This window comes from Rhyacophila brunnea, unplaced genomic scaffold, assembly GCF_057557595.1.
Source record: "Rhyacophila brunnea isolate RB1 unplaced genomic scaffold, BYU_Rbru_1.0 scaffold_1, whole genome shotgun sequence".
Lineage (NCBI taxonomy): Eukaryota > Metazoa > Arthropoda > Insecta > Trichoptera > Rhyacophilidae > Rhyacophila > Rhyacophila brunnea.
Window position 1 is genome coordinate 56,963,217 of NW_028232751.1, and position 25,156 is coordinate 56,988,372.

The 25,156-nt window shown below is 34.8% G+C and overlaps 1 protein-coding gene across 1 annotated transcript in view; it reads right to left on the reverse strand.

Moving 5' to 3' along the window:
- The window catches only part of LanB2 (laminin subunit gamma-1), a 124,458-nt gene that overhangs the window by 74,586 nt on the left and 24,716 nt on the right, over positions 1–25,156 (reverse strand). The window contains exon 5 of the mRNA XM_085947496.1: positions 24,684–24,993. Within this exon, the coding sequence (XP_085803622.1) occupies positions 24,684–24,993 (310 nt within the window). The remainder of the gene's footprint in view (positions 1–24,683; positions 24,994–25,156) is intronic.

A 25,156-nucleotide genomic window follows, 5' to 3' on the forward strand; every position in this document is an offset into this window, starting at 1 on the left:
ATGAAAGGATTGCCAGTATTAGTAGACCCTTTTTTTCCCAACTTTGGTTCAGAATGTGCTACCCTACCTACCTACAATGAAAGACAATACCAGACGACAATATTTTTCCAATCTGTTGGGATATATTTAGTTATATGGTAACACTGAAATGTCAAAGAATGTCTAGCAGTCATTGCAGCAACTCTATCATCGAACTTATGTATAGTCCCAGTGAACACATTTTGTTTATTTTTTCTTCTTACTAGGTCATAACACCTTTTGCATTATTAACATGTTTAAGCACTTCACATGAACTTGCAGCACAGACAAATAACGAACGTCAAAATATTGCACGGCGAGGGGAACGAAGAGGAAAGGTAGGTATAGGGAGGATTGTAGTTCTCGTTATTGTAGTTACGTGTCGGCCTATAGGGTCGTGGGTCTCAGGTTCGAATCTTGGGTCTCGCAAATACACATCTTGTTTTTCAGTTTGTGTATGATGGACCTAAGAGGTTGAGCAAGTGGCTGACATCCATTTCAGATAAAAACAAAATCCACTCTGTGGAGGCCCATATGATCCTATTAGGATCGGACATGGTTGAAAGAAGAAGAAAAGAAAAGTAGTTCTCGAAACGGCCACGCTTCACGTTATACTTGCCGCAGTCTAGTTAGTTTATGACAAGAAAACTCCCGACCCTGCATTTTTCAAATCGGTTTTATAAATTTCACATAATATTATCCAAATAACGTATAACTTGAGAAATCTTAACACACTCGCATCCACAGTGAAGTAGTGGTCAGTGTTTGCTTCTAAATCAGTGGATCGCGCGTACAAATCTCGTAGCTGTATAAAATTCATTTTTTTTCAACGTATATTTAAATTGAGAGCTAGTTAACAGTTGCTTAAGTGAATGTTTGACCAATGTTCATTGTATAATATGTTTAAGAACACCTCCACTCCAAAGGATTTACCGAAATGGGATTTAAACAATCAATGGTATTGCATTGTCCACAAACAAGCATTGTAGAAAAATTCAATATGACATTTAATAGATAATTAGATTCATATTTTATCAATTGATTTTTGAATTTTGTATGTTTGACCAACTCATAACTCACATAATATAAAGCCTATTCCAGACCAACATAACATAAACATTGTATAAACGCACTGATAAATAGGCAAATGTGACCATATTTCTGGGATTTTTTAACTTTTTTCTCAGGGTGACACATGGTCCTGTGAATTATCATTTTGATTAAAGTGCGTAAATTCGTAGAATGTGGACTGTTCAAACTGCATTTAATTTTGTTTGTAGTTGAGTATCAAAAAGATGATTGTGCATTTGTATGGCAGCAAAAGTTTGCAGACACGGGTATAATTTGTTTACATGCATACGTATATTGATCTGGGCTAAGCTTACTTGTTGCATCACCCTACTATAATATATACAAAGAAAAATGCGCCTGCGCCATTAATATATTCTAGATAGTTAGACAGATAAGTAGGCATTGCAATCTTACAATTAATAACCTATTTCGAGTCAAAAGGGTGAAAGTAACAGTTTGTTGAAAACAAGTCATTTATTGGGTTACATAGTTTGTTTCCAATTTCTAAAGGACATTGCTAAAGAATTAAATTGCAACTTTTTTGGCAGATTCGTTAATAAAAAATGTTTACAAACAATATTGTTATTTCATTCTCCTTATAAATTTTCATGTACGACATTTACGCCATTTTGACTTAGGAATCTCGATATTTTATTGATTTACCATATTATTGTATACATGCAAAGGTGGGTAAAAACAAAATAGTTAAAGTCAAAACCACCTGCATATTTTGACTAACATGCATAATATACAATGATCACTTCAATACGATTTATTAGTATTGATAGACTATCGCCTATCGGCATATATGTATATTTATTATATTTTTTTAATACACAGACATAGTAATACAATTAATATATGAATTCTGTATTAACATATCTATTTTAAATATAACTAAACATATCTAATTGGTCTTGTGTTATAGTAGGTAATATTAATTGGTAGATGTAGGTGCCTATCCATTTGGAAACTGGAAATTTTTTTAAGCAGATAATAACTGTACACACTGAAATAAAATATGAAAATAAATTTATCAAATAATAAACCAAAAGTTCATTAAAGATTAAAAATAATAAAATGAGTTTAATATATATTTTTTAAATAATAACACATATTGTTAGGGATGCCATAGACCAGAGGCATAGTTCAAAGAAAACAAACATGTGTGACTAACAAAGTTTAATGTGCACTATTTATGGCGGATCTTAACAGCCTACCTCCACCCGTCGCCACTGGTAGGTACCTATCTATTTATAAACAATATTATTTTTTAAGCAGTATGTACCTACTTAATGTTATATAATAAACCGATAGTTCATTAAAGATCCAAAATAATAAAATTAATTTAATATATTTTTTTGAATAATAACACAATATATTGTCAGGGATGCCATAGACAACTTACTGTAAATGTTAATAGCTGTAAAGTAAACCTATTTGAAATCAAATCGTCTTCACAATTTTTCAAAATCTCAAGTTTGTAGGTAATTTTTCCTAAACCATTTTGCAGTTTCAGTAAATAAATCTAACTGATGAATGAAGACATCGCACTTACAAGTATTTGGAAACCAATGCGGTTCATTCCAGAATCTTGATTCACTAGTACCACCGAAACACGCGGAAGTCCATAAAAAAATTGACACACGGAAAAAATTACGGCGTGATAACACCATTGCCGGAATTCAATGGGTTAAGCTAAGTTACTTTTAGTGTAAGATATTAAAAAAAAATAAAGCATCTATTACTAATAATTAAAATTAATCTACAAACAAGATGTTGAAGAAAATCTTCATCCAGATGGAACCTTATGTGATTTCCTTATCAAAATCGCTAACGCAATTAAACGCTACTTTTTCATTCAACAAACAATGAATGTCTTCCTGACAGAGTTTTTATGAAAATTAGTAGACTTTTTTATTACTTAATTTTTACATATCGATGTCTTAAGGGGGATGCTTATACTTTCAGAGGCGAAAAGAGGCACCTAACGGAAAAATACGAAGCTTGCAATTTGAGATTTTTTTTTGATAATTTACAATTTCAACTGTAGGAATTAATAAATATGTATCTGAAAACACTAAAAAGATTTTTTATTTTTTTTTAAATTTAAAGATAAACTGGCAATTGTAAAAAAATGTAATAAAATGTGAATTCGTTGCAGGGCCAAATCTTATTATTACCTACATTATATTTTATGGCCATATTTATTATTAAAATTTAGTTTATTAAGTTTTAGATTTTATGTGGTGTAGATTTTTGACTAATTCATCGTTTGACTAATATTTTTTATATATATTAAATGTGTATAACTTGAAATCCTTTTTATTTATATCAAATTTTATTTTAGGCATGGTCACAATATTGAAGCTCGAGTTGATGTAAATAAAAAGGATTTCAAGTTATACACATTTATATTTTTATAAAAATCGATGTTTTTTAAAATATATATAAAAAATATTAAAACGATGAATTAGTCAAAAATCTACACCACATAAAATCTAAGACTTAATAAACTAAATTTTAATGATAATTATGACCATAAAATATAATGCAATAATAAGATTTGACCCTGCAACGAATTCACATTTTATTACATTTTTTTACAATTGTAAGTTTATCTTTAAGTTTAAAAAAAAATAAAAAATCTTTTTAATGTTTTCGGATACATATGTATTAAATAATACAGTTGAAATTGTAAATTATCAAAAAAAAATCTCAAATTGCAAGCTTCGTATATTTCCGCTAGGTTCTCTGCTGGCATGCGTCTCCCCCTTAAGGTCAATATCCCGTAAATGACATTTTACAAATTTTGCAGGAAGCTAAAAAAAACTATATATTTAATATCCCGTATCTGACTGTTAATAGTTTACACGTAACTACATATCATGTCAATAACCCGTAACGTAAAAAGTGGTAAAGCAAAGCACATAACGCCTAATATAATGATAACATCAAATAAAATGTGACATATATAAAGATAAACATCCAAATTTATTATATTACTTACTGTTTTATCTTTTAAATAATTCGAAAGTGACATTATGAAGCTGAATTCAACACAAGTCATCCAACACGCTTGACAGCTAAGGCTTAGGCAAGATACGGGCTATTACAGGTTTATTCCTGCAATGTTCAGATACGGGAAATTAATAAAATGGCTGTACCATTTTTGTTAAAATAACTACAGATATGTGAATTTCGCAGTCGATGGGCAGTATTTTTGTCGTTTTTAGTAGGTACAGCTTGAGTTGGGTTTCGGGAATTCTCGAGAAATTTTCGAAATTTTCTATCCCGAACTCGAAAATTGAAATTTTTTACATTTCGGGAAATCCGGGTCTCGAGAATCTTTTCTCTAGATTCGGGATTTCTTTATTATCAAATATTAATTGAAAAAAGGTTTTTTTAATTGAAATAAATTAACGAAAATTGAGTTAAGTGTGTGCGAGTGTGCGATCGTGTGATTTTAGTTCAACACAATTAAACCAAGCGCAATTTTTCAACATCAGGGATTTTTGTGTCTCAAAAGTGAACGCGATCGTCAGACGCAGCCATTGATACTCTGTGTTTTTTGAAATTATATTTTAATAAGTAATGTTTTGAATTATTTTTGTTTTCCTACTATTGGAATTTGTCTGTTTTTACACTGATTTTGATTTTAGGATTATTTACAGGTTTTTTTTTAAATTTCCTCGATATCTCGAGAATTCTTTTCTGGACATCCCGGATCTCGAGAATTCAAAAGTTCATCATTTCGGGAAAATCCAGAATCTCGAGGTTGAGATTTTCTCGGGAAATACCCAGCTCTAGGTACAGCAAAAAGTAATTTTCATCATATAGGTCAGATACGGGGTATTGACATTAGAGCATCGATATATTAGATCTTTATAGATTTTCTTCCAAAATCATTTGTCTGTAAATCAATTTATTTAAATTTAAATATTATAGTTTTAGTAGAGAATACTTTATATCGAAAAAACCGTGATTATTTTCAGTTGAAACAAAAAATGTACATAGGTACCTACATAGTGCAGTGGGGCAAATGTTATTGTATACAGATTTAATTACACACACCAGTCCTACATAATATATATTACAATTCACAACATAAAGTATTGTCGTGCAGTGGCGCACCCAGGGAGGAGGCCAAGGGGCCCTGGCACCCCCCAAACATGAAAATTATAGAATGATTTTAAACATTGAAATTGAAAGCCAATAAACTATACCTTTGGGCTTAGACAAATAAAAACACGGCAAAAAAATGATTTGTAATAATTCTCTAGCACCCTTTTTAGGAAAATTTCTTAGATTTTAATTTCTAACACAAAAATTTCGAAACACTAATGTCAGGTTTTTTTAGAAACCCAATCCCTAATGGAACTGTCAAAAAATTCTTGGTGTCCACCCGAATTCCGGAGTGGTGTAGGTCATAGCTGGGGAGGGTTGACAGGGCTCTAGCCTGGGGGCCCGCGCTGTGGGGGGCCCGGCGTGTCGGGTTGACCAGATAAGTGAGATAAACACACATCATAAATTAGCTTTAATAGTAAAAAAAGTCGCCTGCGGGCTATTATACTTCATGGCCATGAAAATTTTCAATAACTTATATAGGGAAAGCTGTTGTACCTTGGACATGGTTGTACCTCGAACACATGCATGTTTTTGTATGTTGGCGCCATTTTATCTAGAAATTTACAATAGTAGTTTGAACACCTTCCTCTCGGTGGATACTTGACGCTAGTTTCAGACGGCAAGCGGCACGCGTGTTTATGTGAAGTGATTTTGAAAATTTTCGTTCGTAAAAGTAAGTTTTTTTCATTTTTTTTTTTTGTAAATATATGCCATACTATGTTTCTTGTGTGAATAAGTAATTGTGTATTTGAATTAAATTTCATATGTCTATAACATTGGGTTATTATAGATTTTGAATTCCTTAGGTAAAAATTAATTGTTTTTGTCATTTTGGCGTGGTGTTGTACCTTGGACACATTGATATACTACATAGTATATCAATGCTTGGACATAACAAATGCGTTGTACCTCGAACATGTCCAAGGTACAACGCGTTTGCCACGCATATTGTGTATGACTATGATTAGTATTGTTCATTCATTTAAACAATCAATTTAATTCCAACCTATTGTTTAAACTTCTTCCAGGTGTTTATTTAATATGCCTCGTACGTATCAAGACAGGAATCAAGAGGGTTCGCCCGGATAGCGAAAAAATACAAACTGCGATCTGTTTAATAAAAGAACAAAAATATACGCTGAACAGAGCTCCGAAACTAAACGGGTTACCCAGAAGCCCAATAAGAAGGTAAATTCATAATTTTGAAAATACTGAAAAGCCTGCACCCTTTATGAAAATCTTGCTTCAAAGAAAGTTTTCAGTGAAGAAGAAGAACATAATATGTTGCTGCAATACATTACAGAAACTGCATCTTTGCAGTATGCCTTCTATAATAATACCTCACCCCAAAGCTGCCCCGCGGAAAAATAATCGCCAGGGGCGAGAAAAGGGTCGATCTCGTAGTCTGACTGATACACCGGAGAAATTAAGAATCGAGGATAAGAAGAAAACCAAGCTGGCGAAGACTTAAAATATTATTCCATCGAAAAAAACTAATTATGTTCTTAAAAAAGTTTCTGCTGTTAAGAAAAAGCTATTAGTTAGTTTCGTATCTTCATCAGCAGAGTCATCGGCTGATAATTTTGCACTGCAAGACTCCAGCGATTCAGAAGGACCTCAAGAATTTCCGGATGAATTTTAATCTACACTGAATTTAGAATATCAAGTGGGGTATTTTGTAATTTTTCTTTATGAAAGAGAATAATTATTTTCTAGGAAAGATCCTAGAAATAAGCAAGGATGGGACCAAGATTAGCTCAATGCAAAAATCGCTAAAGGGTTGGAAATGGTCGGAGAACATCGACTCAATGAATCATCCTTGAGATGACAAAATCCAGAAAATTCTACCACCTGAAAAATGCCAATCTAAATTTACTTAAGTAATTTACTAAATTCTAAACCTACATTTATCAAGTTAAGGAAATGGTCAAGTATTAGGGTGATAAGGAAGAGATAATTGAGGTTTTATTATTAAAAACGATTCATTTTATGTATGTGTTATAATATCTACCTACCTAATTCTAATTAAGATAATTATGGTTTATGATTAAGTATAACTGTTATGAAAAAATGTTTTTTTTCTTCCATAAAACATATTTGTAAAAAGCTTCTTTTCTTTTATCGTAATATACAAAACCTGCGAATTTAATAAATCTGTGTTTTTATTTAGCATATGTACCTAAATGTCCCCTTATTACGATTTTTTAAATGTATGTCCAAGGTACAACGTTCATATGTTCGAGGTACAACACCCCTGTTGTACCTTGGACCAAAATCCACATTTTTATATGGCCTAAAATCACCATAAATATCAAGATATTTAATTTGAAACATATATCAAAGCATGCTCAACAGATGCTAAAATCAAACCAACTAAAGTTGGCAATTTTACCTATAACCAGTAATTAATGAAAAATCAAAAACATAAAATAGGTCCAAGGTACAACAGCTTCCCCTAATTGTGCAATATATTTTCTGATTATTATGTGTCGATACTCAACAGCTCCATTATTAAAGTAGATGTATTAAAAGTCGCCAATAATTCACTGTATATAAGTACCCTTAATTTGAACTAAAACACAATTTGAAAAACGTTAATGTAGTGTTTCACACTGCCTTTAATGTTAGCGGTAGGTAGGGGGCCCGCCAAATATCCTACCCTGAGGGCCCGTTTCAGGATGTGGGGACCATGGTGTAGGTACACCGAGTGCAATAGACAAAAGACCGATACGCGATAAATTAGGCTGTGAAGAAGAAAAAGAGCCTATGGGACTAATTTACATTCTCCTCCTTGCCCCCCCCCCCCAATATTAAATCCTGGGTGCGCCACTGTTATCGTGTATAATAAAAATACCATCTGATATTATCTGCTGAGTTTGTTTTAAAAAATATTTAAGTGTAGGTAGTTAGTTTTTATTGATTTTGTATTTGCCCCATAAATACAGTGCGACTTTCGCATTTGTTTCGCAAATGTCACGGTCGGGATAAATATTATATTATATTGCCATTCAATCGTATGTCACTTACTAGATATATGCAATAAATTAATACCCCATCATATCTTTTTATAAGCAATGTGTGTGCAGCAGTGGCAAAGGGTGGGTATGCTGTTTAGATCCGACATAAATAGTGCACACTAAACATTGTCAGTCAAACGTATTTTTTTTTCATTGAACTAAGACTACAATGTGTAAATAGGGTTTGTGTTTAAAATTCAATTAAACCTTGCCTAATCCAAGCCATACCTAGTCGATAATAGTCAAAAAATATTCGTTTATATATATTTCAAATTATACCATTAAACCATTCATAATTTTAGGTGTTTTATAGATACAAGAATATTTTTTATCGATTGTTGTTTGGTTTAGACAGGGCTTAATGAATTTTAATAGATAAAACCACCACCATCTGTAATATGTATTCTTAATTCAACGAAAACAAATAAGTATGACTGAAAAAGTGTACCTAAACTATTATCATTTGGTTAGGCAGGGTTTAATTGATTTCTAAAAACTAACCAGCACCAAAAAATTGTATTCTTAATTCAATGAAAACAAATAAGTATGATTAACACAGTTTAGTGTGAGTTCAGTGTGCACTATTTATATCGAGTGTTAACAGCCTACCTCCACCATTCGCAACTGGTATGCAGTTGTTAACGCCACAGTGAAATCATTCCATTGAAATTAGATATCGCTTTTACCCCATTGCACTCATCATAGAAAGATAGGTACATATGTACCTAGTTAATTAAGTGAATTTTAACACTTTATATTATGTACCTGACTAAATTAATTAGGTAGTCAACTAAATAGAAACACTGTTTATTAAATCACTACACTTGATTTTTACTGACGTCACGTCTTTAGCGTTTAAAAATAGACTTTAAAAAAAATTAAATTAATACTATGTTGTGACAGATGAACTGTCAGCTCAACATCAAAATATTAAAACAAAATCGTAAGTTTTATGATTCACTTTTGACAGTATTATATGTTTATGTGCTCGACAATAAGTAGTTTTAGTTTATGAAATAAAAGTCAACACTTGAATCCGTCACAGGTCAAAATCACTAATACTTTACGTAGTTTTACACTATTTTTAAGTAGTTTGCACCTAAGCCACGTCGAAACCAAGATATTACGAGTGTATGTGTCGCCTCATAATCTTCATTTATGACAATGTAGATTGATAGTGCTTACTGGATTACGAAAATTTAACTATCGGAATATAAAGTATTCTCGTTTTAACCGCATAAAGACATGGATTACGAAATCCTGTCTCATTTAAGTCACTATTCACGTATATGTGAATGTATTTAAGTACCTAACGTATGAATACAGTGTTTTGTGACTTTTATTATTTTTTATAGAGAAAAATAAAATTTACGCGTTTAGCTCTCAGTGAAAGATTCTGGACTGGTTTCAAGCAAGTAAATGTCCTGGGACACAACACAACCTTTATGTGAAGTGTTGTTATGTTACTTCTGTGTATGGACGTAATTGAACCTGATAAACGACTTCCAGTTACGACAACAAAGCATTGCTGATTATGGAAGAATCGATGTTACGCAATTGCAAATAACATTTTTTCGTTACCGTAAACCGGAGTCTGTGAAGGACTTGATACATCGCGTGAGAAAATTTGGTGTCGATTTCGATATAATACTATTTATTTACAGGGCTAATGCTAACATCAACCGAGCGTCATATAAAATATAAGTCATTATTATACAGCGTTATTTTATTACCACGTTTTTATTAGCTCGTATTCTTGTTTGTCCAATACAAAACTTGTTTAACTAACTTCCCGACAAGCTAGACATTTGAAACTTTTAGAATATATCAGGACACGATGACAATGCATTCTTTTAATACTTTTAGCCATCTTTAAGCAGAATTGAATTCATTTTCAGTTAATTCCGTTTTGTATGGAAAGTTATTTCGGGAAAAAAAATCGAAAAGTAAAACACTATTATTGGTTGCTAAGAGGGTCCTAGCAACTAAATTATTAATATATACGTGCGTTATTAAGGAAATCAATATGAAATGTCAAAATGACATTTCAGTATTCTATATTTATTCAAGATTTCTATCAAGTACAAAAAAAGTATTTATTAATACATAGAATTGTCAAGTTTATAATATGATTCAACAGAAAATTTAAAAACGTGGTATATGAAAAGTTCTCTTTGTCTTGTAATTATTAATAGTTAGGAATATTATTCTATTCGCTGTTTTGAGAAGAAACGCAAACCATACAGTACACAGTAAATTGGTCAAACTTATGAAAACACACAAGAAATATTCATAGTAACAAAACGAAACAAACCATTAGTAAACTTGACACTACGATGATTAAAAGTAAACAAGAATTAAAAGTATACACATCTGCTACCTGTGCATCTATCTATTCTACATATACACAAGACTGCCATAGCCCGCTATCGGCAGCTAACGAGGGTAGTTTTTCATTTTTTGTATCGAAGTATTAGCACTTATTGTAACAATTACAATAAGTTAGTTGTAATTCTTACAATCAGTGCTATGTTTAAACAGCACCTCTATTGGCTGCTAACGGCTAAAGCCGGTTAACCGCGTGAAATTACCCGGTTTTCGGTTAGTTTAAAAACCCGCGGTTACCCGGTTACGGTTATAACCGGCTTGGAAGCTCTACAGGGGCCTATCTGCAATAATACAGTTTTGAGATAAACGCAATTAAATATTTTGCTACTATGAAATTCATTAAATAAAACACATTTTACTCAACTATAATAAATCTTGTATACGGCTATATGTATGTTATAGAGCTTTGTCACCAATAAATTTAATATGATTACGGCATTGTCGAAACCGGGGCTAACTCAAAACATGCATTTTGTAGTTAGGCCCCTGTTATCCTAAAGAACCGACTGTTGCTTTGAAGTTACATGACAATTTTGATAAATGCAACGGCAGAATTTTTATTTTAAATGGGGTATTACATTTTTTTTTAAATCCAGTGATTCATTAAGTTGATATTGAGTCCAGCGCATCTATTCTATACACAAACTGTCTATGATATGTTTGTATCGAAGTATTAACGCTTATCGTAACAATTACATGTCTATCTCGCTCTAAAAATTACCACAGCCAAAAGAGGTGATGTTAAAACATAGAACTCATTGTAACAATTACAACCACCTTACTGTAATTGTTACAATAAGTGCTAATACTGCGATAAAAACCTACCCTAGATAGCTGCCGTAGCGGTCGAAAGCAGTCTTGTGTATGGAATAGATGCGCAGCAATCGATTTGCTTACTAATTTCAAAATCGATTTATTTTTCACTTTCTAGAAAGCGTGTCCGATAATAAGTATTTGTACGAAAGAATATAAGTGATTTATAAGTGACAAAAAGCATTAAATTAGAAGTCATTTTTCTTCGATTCGAACTTTGCTAAACCAATAATATAAACGAATTTTGAAAATATGTACCTACATTTATCTACATATAAAGATATTGTATCCGGGTCAATGACAATGATCATCGACAAGTAGCAAGTTTTTGTCGGGTTCAAGACGTCTAGTTTACTTCCATTGCCCTTCGATGTCCTTGGTGACCAGAAACGACACGAGCAGGGATGATAAAAATATTGTATAAAAAATGGGGCGACATTATGGCCCTGCCCAGGGGCGGCATTTTGTCTAGGGACGTTACTGAGTGTGGGATTCAAAAACAAAATTTGAACCAGCGACCGCGAGTTTTGACTATGAAATGTGACTATGGCCCCCACACGGGGGGGGTGACAGGGCTCTAGCCTGAGGTCCCGGCGTGGTGAGTCGACCAGATATGTGAGATAAACACACATCACAAATTTGCTTTAATAGTGAAAAAAGTCGCCTGCGGCGCTATTTTACTTCAGTAGTGTTATTATATTAAAATATATGGTTGTGTGATACAATTTTTCATTGTGTGTCGATACTCGGCAACTCCATAATTCAAATGGATGTATTAAAAATACACAGTGCTGAACACACCATTTAGAAAACACTACTGTAAAGCGTCACATCGACGTTACCCTTAGCGATAGATAGGGGGCCCGCCAAAGATCCTAGCCTGGGTGCCCGCTTCAGGCCATGAATGTGACTATAAAAGCCTACGCCATACGGTCATCAATCCTAAGTTAAACAGGGACGCTTTTTAGAAGCAGGGCTGTAAGATTCTAATAAGTATCTACTTAAGTATATTATATAGTTTTCACACATATTTCACTTCGTTTTTTTCGACCATGTCCGATCCTAATAGATCATATTATGCGCGACACAGAGTGGAGGTTTGTATTGACAGATTGTTGTTTTTACGAGAAATGGATGTCAACCACTTGCTCAACCTATTAGGTCCAAACCCTGACGCATACACAAATTTAAGAACAATATGTGTACCTACTTGTCAGACCCAAGATTCAAACCTGGGACCCACGACGCTATAGGGCCCATAGGCCGACGCTTAAGCCACGCGGCCATCATGGTACTGTTTCATAGTAATAACTAGGCTTAGGATTTTTAGGTGCTAAAAAATGAATAGGTACCTAAAATATGTAGATATACATAATTGGAAAATATGTGATTAGAGTTTCATATTTATGTGCTATAAAACAAAAATAGGTGCTAAAAATTTAAATAAGTACCTATTACAAAAAATCATATATAGTTCAACAGTTTAATTTATTATTTATTCACAAACAGAAAACGCTTTACTACAATAAATAATAAAGTTATTCTTCAAATTTTCGAAAGTGAATCTTTGATGATTTGATCTTAGAAAATTTTTATACTTACATGGAAAAATTTCTTTCCACTTCTACAGATGTTATTATTTCGTATGTAAATGAAACTATTTCTGAAGTAGAAAAAATTTAAACGTCTGAGGCATGTGATGGATTTTTAAAAACAGCTTTAAAATTCTGCAGCGTTTGAAGTCCAGTATTTTTATTTAAAACACTACATATTTTTTTATTTCAATTGGTCCAGGAACATTGAAATTTTGTGTTTATGTGAAAATATGTGCTTAAACCTAGAATATGTAAAAATGTGTAATTATCCAAAAAATATTTAAAAATAGGTACTAACAAATGGGGCTTAAATGTTTCAAAATTGTCTGAAACGGATAGATATTTTTGATATTTTGTTGTGGGTTTTGTCGCTCAAAAAAAATATTTAAATACCTAAGAATTCTAAGCCTAGTAATAACTAAAACATGGGATCAAAACAATTTTAATGATTACGAGTATGTAACGTTTCCGTATGTACCGTCTTCTATTAAATTGGGTACATATTTTGAAATAAGCAGACGAAGCAAAATTTATTAAAATTGAAAACAAGGACGCCAATCCTACGCGCGATGATGTTAATGGAAGAAATTGGTAAGATACTTGACTCGATTGCCCATCTCCTGCTTGTTGTTTACAAACTACTTTATAATTTACGTACCTACAATGAACCAAATCTATGTTTATGGCAGGCCAGGATTTACAATAAGGCAAAAGGGCTATAGCACCGTGTCCGGAAATTTGTACGTATGCAGTTCGCCGTATCACACTTCACCGTAAAACGTTATATCGGAAATATATGGCCGTATATTAAAGACCGTCCAACCTCTTTGGGTCGTACACTAGAGTATAGGTACCTACCTACGTTTTATAACTTTGCACATTTTCTGCAATTTTTACTACAGTGATCAATGACATTAATATGGACGAAGCATCTGGAAAAAAAAATGACTCACTTTTTTGTCGGGTCTGCCGAATGGCATAATCTGTTCTAACGCCATTACAATAAAGGTGATATTCACGATATGCGTGATATCGCATAATGGAAATTGCGTGACGTCTACCTATACATGTGCGAATCTCGCTATGCGCTAATTTACTTGCTAGCTATTGTATTGAGTGCGTTGTCCATTAATGTCATTGACACTGATACACCTCTTTGGTTGATTACCTCGCATAAAATTAGATCAAATGATATTCAATTGTATTAATATATCTAGTAATAAATAAATAAATAAATAGATAATAAATATGTAAAAAATATTTTTAGAATATTATATCATTTTCATCCTAGCGCCGGAGTGCAAAGTTATGAAGCATATATTCTACTGGCATACAATTTATGTCTAAATAAAACACGGTTCTTGTCGGCTTACAGGAAGCCAGCGGCAAGCAAATTTTGAAAATAGCCGACATACTGGATTATTTGTTGGGTTAGGTTAGGTTTGGTTTTCATTCTTGAATTCATAAATTTTGCCAAAATCGGCTATGAAAATTGAATTAACGTTCATATTGAATCTAATAAAATTGGAGACCGTATAGTATACGGTCATCTCTTTCCGATAGAAAGCTCACGGCGAACTGTGCTGCGGTGAAATGTTTTACGTACAATTTACAAGCACACCAAATTAGGCCAGGGCCTAAAAAGATAAATAGATTGCCACGGGGAAAAGTCTTTTACTAGATTGCCACAAATTAAAATACCAAGCATGTTTATTTCTTTCAATGCCCATAGAATCTCAGAATTTATTTATAATTATATTTATATATAATATCTACCTGATTTTCGAACAAACATCAAGGGTATGCCCGGGCTCCTAAGGGTAATATTTTGAAAGTAGTTTGAAGGGGTTGTGGGAATTTCTAGCATTGGCGACAGGCAGAGCGGAAATCGGTTTGACTCACCTCCGTAAGGCCCGTTTCAGACGGGACACCGGTGTCGCGCTCGTATATAATAAGGAGGCCATTGTATTCGAATAAAAGGGCCTTTGTATTATGTTTATGAACGCCTAGATTTAATGAGTCAAAGCGTGTCCGGTACACTTTTCCGTCGGCCGCTACATTCTCAAGCCGCCGATACACTTGTTTTTATTACCGCAGCCAGTTTTATGTTCTAATTTATAACGCGAAATTATGCGTTGACTCATTAGCTCTGAGGCGTTCATAAACATAATACAAAGGCCTCCAATATTATATCGAGCAAACGGGCCTAAGTTGACGCGGTCTCTTGCGGCGGCTTTGTGGCAACTTGCGGTACTTGCGGGCCGATGTAGAATACATAGCTATGTTTAGTCATTCATCCTCGGTAATATTCGTATACTTAGTGAGGGTGTAAAGTGCAGCTGTGATAGATTATATATGTATATGTTACACCGAATGTGCGAAATTAACTATTACATGAAATGCGCAAAATTTTGGCTAATTCATGTAATAGTCAAGCCTGTTGCCTTATTCATGAATTAGGTAAATTTTCTGCTGAGTACATGAATTCGCCAGGGTATGGAATTCTTGAACTGTCAACATGACAGAAGAAAAAGTAAATTTAATACGGATGGTTTTATTAGTTATAATTGGACATAATATAATATTATTATTATTAGGTTAGGTTAGGTTGGGTTAGGTTAGGTTTTGTAATTCTGAATTAAACTATTCAACTGAACGTCCATTTTGAGGTTAGCTATCAAGTGTCAACAAACTATCACAAACATTTAATCTACCATTGCACGTTTGATACCCAAGCACGAATCAAATCGCGAAAATACTTTTCATTAAAATTCTTCCGTTATCATATTATAGTTCTAGATTTTTTTGCGCATAGTAAATGGATATGAACGTCATTGTAGGACGACATTTGACACATTTGTTTAGTTTGATTAGTTGCAAAAAATACCACCGGAGCGCGATCATCTATTTTGACCATAAATAATATATGTACATTTTGACCAATGCACGAGCATTTGATACATTTAGTTTAGTTGCAAAAAATACCACCGTAGCGCTACTATCCAATTTGTCCAATACATGAACTAGGCAGAAAAATTACTGCCGAATTCACGCACTCTTCAGATATTTTGTCTAATTCATGAATAAGGCAACGGGCTTGCATTTTTCATGATTTAGGCAAAATTTCGCCCATTTCATGTAATATTCAATTTCGCACATTCGGCGTAACATATATAAAGACGCCGTAACTAATCAGCGATGGTGCCTATAGAACGCGTCGAGCGGGCGAAGTCCGCGTATGCAGCGTTTATTCATAACCATAATCACACGTCTCGTGCCGCGCATTACCCTTCACCTATGTAATAAGCGGCCCAAGCAGCACAAAACAATAGTTATTACAGCACCTCTCATAACAAAGCAATAAAAATATTATATTATTTCGGGGCTTGTAATTAATATTTACGACGACATTATTCAACCAGCGATAAACTTGACACGCAATAAAATTAAACAATGATTCTCTGTTATTAAATAATTGCTTTTCGCCCGTCGATCGACGACGCCTCGAGCAGCGTAATTTTGGTAGCCGTGTTCAATGAATGGACTCCATTGTATTTTCTTTCATTCGTATCGCCGAGAAGCGGTGATTCGCGAAAAAACGATGATTCATGCGGCGGGCGCGTATAATGCGTCGTGAAATCCAGTGGGCGCTGGCGTATTTGATTACGTTGTATTTTCGTTGATTTACGCGCCACTTGTAGAAATTTTGCGCGAGCGCCGCACTCGCTGCGTCAATGGGCTTTATGCCTTATGCTATGCTAAAAACACCTGAGAAGCAAGTCAATAATAATAAAATTGTGCCTGCACAATAGTTTGTTTTTAAAAGCGGTTGCGAGTCAAAAACGCGGAATAGCAAACAACTCGCTATTTTGCAACCAACATGTCACGGATGCGACTTCATAGGCATAAAGCCCACTAAAGGCGTCGGATCGGTGCGATCACCGCGAAGTAGGCCCGTGAAGCGTAAATACAACCGAAATGACACTCCTCCCACCCGCGCATTACCCTTCACCATTGTAATAAGGGGCACGAGGAGCGCAAAATAATTATTATTTTCAGCGCCTCTCATAACAAAGCAATAAAAATATTATTAAATTTCTCGGCGGCTTGTAATTTATATTCACGATGACGTAATTCTAGCACCTAAACAATGAGTTCACTGTTATTAAATAATGCCGAGGCGCCCGTCTATCGACGACGCGTCCAGAAGCGGATAAAATAAACAGCGCGCGCTCCTTTTGCTTGCCGTGTTCTATGAATGGGCTACGTTGTGTTTTCGTTAATTCGTCCCGCAGAAGCCAAATAACTGGTGACTCATGGGGCGGGCGGGCACAATGCTCCTCAAAACCAATGTGCGTTGCCATATTTGATTACATTGTATTTTCGATTTCGGTTTCATTAAAGTCCAATACATTACTAATCAATAATAATGCTTTGCCATTCAAGTAAAATAAGACCCAGATGCATAGTAATACGATTCGTATGTATATAAGTGGCCATATGTGCCTCTTAACGTATGCTGCCGACATCGGACAATTAGTTACTAATATGTCAAACAAGAACTTCTTGTATGTATATTTAAACATAAATTATGTACCTGTGGCTTAAAAACATACGTGTTAAAACTGTGCAGTGACGTCCCTAGACAAAATGCCGCCCCTAGGCAGCGCCAAAATGCCGACCCATTTTTTTATACAGTATTTTTCATTATCCTTTCATGACTAAAATATCTAAGAAATGTGTTGTATAGATACATTAGCGACAAAATAACTACCTACTAAACCAAATTTAAATGCCATCTCTGCTCCAATAGAAATATTGTGAGTCTACGGTTTCAGATACATTTAAAAATACACCTGACAACTTCCAAAATTCGCGAGTGACTGGCAAAAATATTTGGATAAAATTATGTGTACCTACTTATAATTCAAAAATCTCCACGTGTCATTGCTGGTCATCAAGGACGTGACCTCTAAGGACAACGGAAGTAAACTAGACATTGCGAACACAACAATAAAATACAGTCCTGTTAAATCATGTATGTTAATGAATACGTTTTGTTTCCAACCAGTGAGCTGAGTTTTTAATTAAAGGATATTTCCGTTATTACTAAGTTTAGGTAGCTATTTGTATATATACCTAACGATTGTCCTCGATTTGCCGCCTTTCTAGTAACTGCCGCCCCCAAGCGACGCTCAATCTGCCTACCCCCACGGGACGTCACTGAAACTGTGAACTAACAAGCCCCTCATGTTTAGTTAATCGCACTTACGTTTTGAAATGAAGAACGCCCCTAAATTTATCATTTCTTTTTACGCTTTCGTGGTGTACGCGGATCTATAAATTTACGTAATTTGATGCTTTTTATAATAAAAACATGTCTATAACGATCAGGAGTGATATTCAAATTATTATTAGTAAACTTTTGGTGTATTGCAAAGAAGAAAACGAGTCGAATCTAAAAAGAGAGCCGATACATTATTTAAATACGTGTTGCCGCCATGACACTCATGACAGGTATGTCACTGAGAAGTTTTCTATATGCGACTACAGCGACTTCCAGTTATCGACGAGATCTTGTCGGACAGTAGTGCATTTAGTAGAAACAATGAGAAAAATTGGCACCTCTCAAAATAATCAAACATGATAAGTACCTATACAAAATTATTTACGTCGGATATCGGTATCTACTCGATACAATTTTGCTTTTTTGTAAATTTATTAATGAAGTAGGTAGGTACAACACTATTTACTCAATTTCTGTGCAAGATACATGATTATTTTAAGAGGTGCCACTTGTGTTTCGCAACTCTGTCGCTAAATGTACGGCTATGCTATAGATAGAATATAGATATACTATCGTCTATCATAAATTGTCACTATGTTCGAATTTAGAACTAAGCTCATCACAGTATAAAAAGTATTGAACTCACTCATCGGACAACTTATACTGGTGGTCACTATTATGGCTGAGTAAGTTAAGAGGCTCATCTTTCCATTATAACGACATCGAACGTGGGATCAATGTAGGCACATATTATTATATAGTGCGAAAGAACGGAAGTGGGGGTAGAGATGTATGTAGTAAAGCGGTAGGAAGATTTTTAGTTCAAAATAGTTATACATGTATGGATTTACTGCGGACAGTACGTATTATCACAACCATAACAAGAAAATGCACGTGTAAACATGTATTATCATGCAAGTTGCAAGATTGCATGCATGATAATACATTCACGCGACAGTTGGATTTGTTCGATAACTGCGCCTGCGCAATAGAACGATAGTGGCGAACCTCCCGGCAAAAAAACAAACTACACCGCGCAGACTCATTTTTAGGTTAACCGATTTTCACGACCTGTCAAATAGTACCTACTATAAAATGTCAACATCGCGTCTTGCTTACTCTTGAAGAATAAGATTGTCAGTCAGCACTTTTATGTGTAAACAGTTATTATCGCTATAGTTTAAAATACACACTATTGTTGCAAGTAAGTCCATGCACGTGTACAGGCCATTCGAAGTGGACATTCGAAAAAATACAGTTAAAAACAATTAGGAAAGAGAGGAGAAATCGCCATGTATGTAGCTATACTGGTACAAACACGTCACAAATACATGTGTCTGTCTGGATATGATCATGAAAGTCGTTCGTCGAGGCTGGGGCATGTCACCGGATGCCGCCTGTAGGTGCCGCACTGTGCCCCTGTGGCACGGTACATGGATACTTTCGTCATAGCCGACTCTCCTTTACAATAAGCAATTCTACAATAGCTATCTACGCACCGCAGATCAGACAAGATAAGAGGCAAAGGGAAATAGCGTAATGTTGTACTTATTCTATGCTCTGATACCGGAGTAGGTAAGATTGTATAGGCCTCCACAGAGTGGATGTTTGTATTAACATATTTTTGTTTTTACAAGAAATGGATGTCACCCACTTGCTCAACCTATTAGGTCCATACTTTGACTCATACTATAATTGAAAAACAATATTGTGTACTTCTTGCCAGACCTAAACCCACGATGCTAGAGGCCGTCGCTTAAGTCGCGAGGCCACCGTGGGTGTTAGATAACAATAACTGACCAATAAGTAAATCACCACCCTCCGACTATGACTATATGAACCTCCTTTCACAAATTGGTAGTACCTATCTCAAAGAAACTGTCATACGAAGATCAGTATGGGGAGATGCATTACATGCATCAGTAGCGTGCGGTGACTTTTGGAATCGGGCATGCTGTTCATTATCTATCAAAACAATTTTTCAATATTCCTTATATGAACTGGGTATCTATCTATATCAGGGTTTGTGAACCTTTTTAGGTACGCGTGCCAAAATATCCCAAATATGACGTCCGAGCAGTTTTTCATGAGGAAAAAAGTGAAAAAATAGTTTTTCAGAATGCTATTAAAAAAGTTTAAAAATTACAATTGAGTTCTTGTGGTTCTATTTTTCACTGTGTTTCTAGCCGAAGGCATATCTTTTATTCTTTTAATGTTTTTTTTTCTATTTTTTTCAAAATTTTCAGAGAACAACCAGCTGTTTATATTTGAATGACTGCCGATGAATTTCATCAGGTTTGTTGGTTGAATATTTTTATTTTTAGTTCTCGATTGGTCTCAAGCATTGTAAATTGATAAAAATCAGAGTGTGGCTTCCCCCGTTCACAAAATTTATTGGTAAAAATAATATTAAAAACTGAAGAAAATACGCACGGCTATCATTATTTTTTAATAATATTATAAATACATTTATTTGTAAACCTTTTTTTAAATTATTGGAGGTATTTTTTCCTTTTCAAAATAAAACATTCGCATGCCATGCAAAATCTCACGTGCCATAGGTTCGCCATGACTGACATATATATATCTACTAGCGCAACGTGGCATAGAAAGGTGCATGTTGGTCACAATGCGTAAAGATCACAAAATAAACCAATGGATAAGAAAGCAGACAAGAAGACACAATGTGATAGAGGTCGCTAAGCAGATGAAATGGCAATGGGCTGGACATGTCGCTTTGCGAGTGGACAACCACTGAACAAATGCCGTCATACAGTAGCACCCAAGGAGCACTAAATGCCCGCAGGGACGCCCTAAAACCCACTGGGTAGAAGAACACATAAAATTCTGTAGATGTACGTGGCAGCAAAGAACTAGGGACCGAAAAGAGTGTAAGAAGCTAGGGGAGGCCTTCATCTAGCAGTGGATCGACTCCAGTTGATAATGACGATGATACCTACGAAATGTATGTGAAAAATCATTACGAAAAGGACAGATGATTACATCAATAATTCGGACTTTTAAAAATATGTCCCGTGAACTCGCCTATATTGACAACGCAAGAAACTGCAATCCGATGACTTTTTTTTATCTTATGAATAGGATCGGACATGGTCGAAAAAAAAAAAATTATGAACAGCACGCCACTCGTACATACCAGTCTTCTGGATCAAAATACACATACAATCTAGTCTATATTGTATTGACATGATTTGAGTTACCCTATCTCCACCCATCATGTATATGCAGCCGCGGTTTGTGTACAAATGCCTTCCATGACGCTTTAAACGTGTCAGAATGATAATATTTTAGTGTCACACTTTCGTGTCCCGAAATGAAGCTGCACAGGACTGATGTAGCAACCATGCACCTCGATGCATAAAGAAAAAGTTTATAAAATAAAAGAAGAATTTTGACTTGCCCTGCCGCCATTTATCTTTAATGACATGAAGTGTCCTTTGTACCTGGAATTATTCCGTCCTCCACATGTCACAGAAAATTATAGCCTCAAAGTTGACCTTGGTAGATATCAAGTTGGCGTGGCTAATTGGGCCTGTGTGTGGACAGACAATGGCAAACAGCTCCGCACAGTCGGATCCCGTCAGCGGGCAGTCCCAGAGGACGTGTTCAGCGCCTTGATGGTCGTGCCCGCATTCCAGCCAATGTCCTATGAAACGTAAACCGTGCATGTTGGCTGCAAAGTCACCATAGATTTGATGTTGGACTCACCGATTGTGAAATGCAATATGCTCTCGTGAGCGTAAACATTAAAAAGGGGTACCTTCATTCAGCAGTAGAATTAAGAAGATATTATATTGAGAACATTGCTAGCCTGAAGTGAGTATAAAGTACAGCGGTACAGTATACACGCTCATTTTCTATGGCCGGCCTTGCATGCACAGATTTGTAGAGCATGTAAACGCGCTTGTGGCATATGTCCGTTTAAGTAAAATATGACGAAGGCATTTTTTTTTTGCTTTTAACAACGATCGATTAACAAGATCTTCTTGTCAATAAAACTTTGAACTAATAAGCCCCTCCCACTTTTAACCGCACTTCAACTGCAACGACTTCCGGTTATCGATGAGTTGTCCACGTGTTAAAACTGTGAACTAAAAAGCCCCTCCTACTTTTAACCGCACTTCGACTCCAGCGACTTCCGGTTATTGCCTAGATATTCTTGTCGCTACATGACTGTTATCTTTTATACATAGTTATATATATTAGAAATGAGCTTAACATTGAATACATCTACTGTTCGTGCGAATGAATTGAATTTTTAAGTTCTATCTCCTCTATTACTAAAGCCTAGTCCAAACTAATATACATACATATGCCGACAATACAAATTATACAATGATTTGTAAACATTTGCCGCTACACAAATGCATGCGCACAATCATCTGTTTAAAACTCAACGCATATCCATACCTGCAAACATTTAAAATTAAATGTAGTTTGGATAATATACATCGTACAAATTTGCAGACTTCAATCAAAACAACATTTCACACAACCACTCCTCAATACTTTAAATTAAACAGTAAAAAGTTTCCCCCAAATGTGTCAGTACAGTAAATTTGCATATATTTTCCACCCGCGACAGAATACAGAAAACATGGTTATTTGTATGAAATATTAATATAAATTGTAACAGTTTTTATGCAACCTTTAAACATATTTTATAAAATCCTAATTTGTTTATTGGCAGATGTTTAGACTAGATCAGGCCTAGGCAAACTTTCTAGATGAAGGGCCACATTAGGAATATAAAATGAACGGCGGCGGACCGCAAGTAAAACACTATTTTTAAACATGCATCATTTATTATAATGAAAAAGGAATTTCAACATAAAAAAATAAATGATTCTCTAATGGCCAACAAATTGATAAGAAGAATGAAACTGTTTTACATTTTTCAACATTTTTTAATTTCAGGTTTTTTTTAATTTTGTAGTTGAGATTCTTAAAACTGTTCATCGGTGATGCTTGATCGTAAAGAGTTTTTATTGATACTCAAAAATGAAAATGTTTGTCCACATACTGTAGGTTGACCCAAAAATATTTTCAAAAAACATTTTTCAAGCAGAATCTTCAAGTTCGAATTTGTCCGAATTAAGTGTGTTGTAAAATTTGCAGATTCTTGCTTCTCGACGATATTCAAATTTTATTTTTAAAAAGGCGTTAAAACGTAAAAAATGTAAACTTTTTTTCAGAAATACGATTAAGGCACGCGGATCACACAGAAATACTTAGGCGGACCGTAGTTTGCCTAGGCCTAGACTAGATAGTCATATGAATTGATAGATTTAAGCGTAGCAACAGGCGTTTGCAGTTCAGATAAGTTTTTCTGCAGTTTTGACTGTTCAAAAATAGCTTGACCAGTGCAACACTGTATGTTATCATTTGTATATGCGACAATAAGGCTTCATCTCTATTCATTACAGTAAAAGATCAATTGTCCAGATTAAACAGTAATGTGGATAAAGATACATGCCTTCCCTCTTTTTCGATAAAGAATATGGTAATACTTGTTCAGCTGATATATTTGTAACATCTTATTATTCAGTAAGTACTTTATGCAATAAGACTTATAAAACGCGACCCAAATTGAGGTGCATGTCGCCTACTGTCACAGGCTGTCGCTATGGGAAAAAAGTGTGTAATGTCGTTGTTCTTGGTGTTTAAAATGTTATCAGACTGATGGTCCCATCCCATAGCACATTTTGAACCTTTAAACGAACAGTCAGTTGGCAAAATCAGCCGTAATCACTAAAACAACGAGGTCATCTCACGTTGAACTGCACTGCATCGACACCTGCATGATGTTTTGAACGTTTTTATCATATTCCACATGCCTACACTTTTCGAATGTCAGCGGTTGCCACCATGTATTTTCTATGAGAATGTTGTCTATTATCTATGGTCTGCAGGTTGGGTTATATTTAAAATATTATCTATGGATGTCATGTCAAAAGTAATTTTAACGTACGCACACGTAGAAACTGTTAGAATTAATTGAAATTAGCATGAATAATTAATAATAATTCAAATTACTAATACAATATAGTAGGAACTCTTCATCAGTGTCATTCTTCAGTGAATTTGTGGGGATGGTGCACGTTCAAAATATTCTGCAAAATGACAAAACTATAGACTAAATTTTCACTGCGACGGGGTGACAGTAGGCGACATGCACCTAAATTTGGGTCGCGCTTTATTGTATTGTCTTTGAGTCACTTGCTTATAAGTCTTGAATCAGTTGTCATGAGTATCTTTGATTTGTTTGTTATTATTGGTTATGTACGTTTTATAATCCAAAACCAAACATTCGCAATATTAACAGCGATAATAAAGTCCACCAACCTTTGCATTCGTGTACATGAGTCTGATTGGCTCGGCCCCACGGTGCATCATTGTAAAAGTCCAAACACTTCTCACAATCCGGCCCGGAAGTATAATGCTCGCACTGACACATCCTCTGCCGTATGCCGATCTCGTTGATACCCAACTCGCACTTTACGGCGTGTCCATTGCATGTACACCTCGCACCCACGGCTACGTCAGCGATGGCGTACCAGTATGATTGTAGTACTTGTTGGTCACTGAAGAGTTCATCACCAAATGTGTTCAAACGGTCAAGAGTAATTCGAATCTCTGTAGCAGTGACCCATTCCTAAAACAATAATAACATTGATAATATTAATACAGCTCCAGTCAGATTAAACTTCATTACCATAATGATTGCAGAACTGAATTTTGGTCGCAGTTATTCCATATCCTTTTCTACGTCTACTCCATATCTTATAATAACAGCAGGTCTCTGAACTGAACCGAAG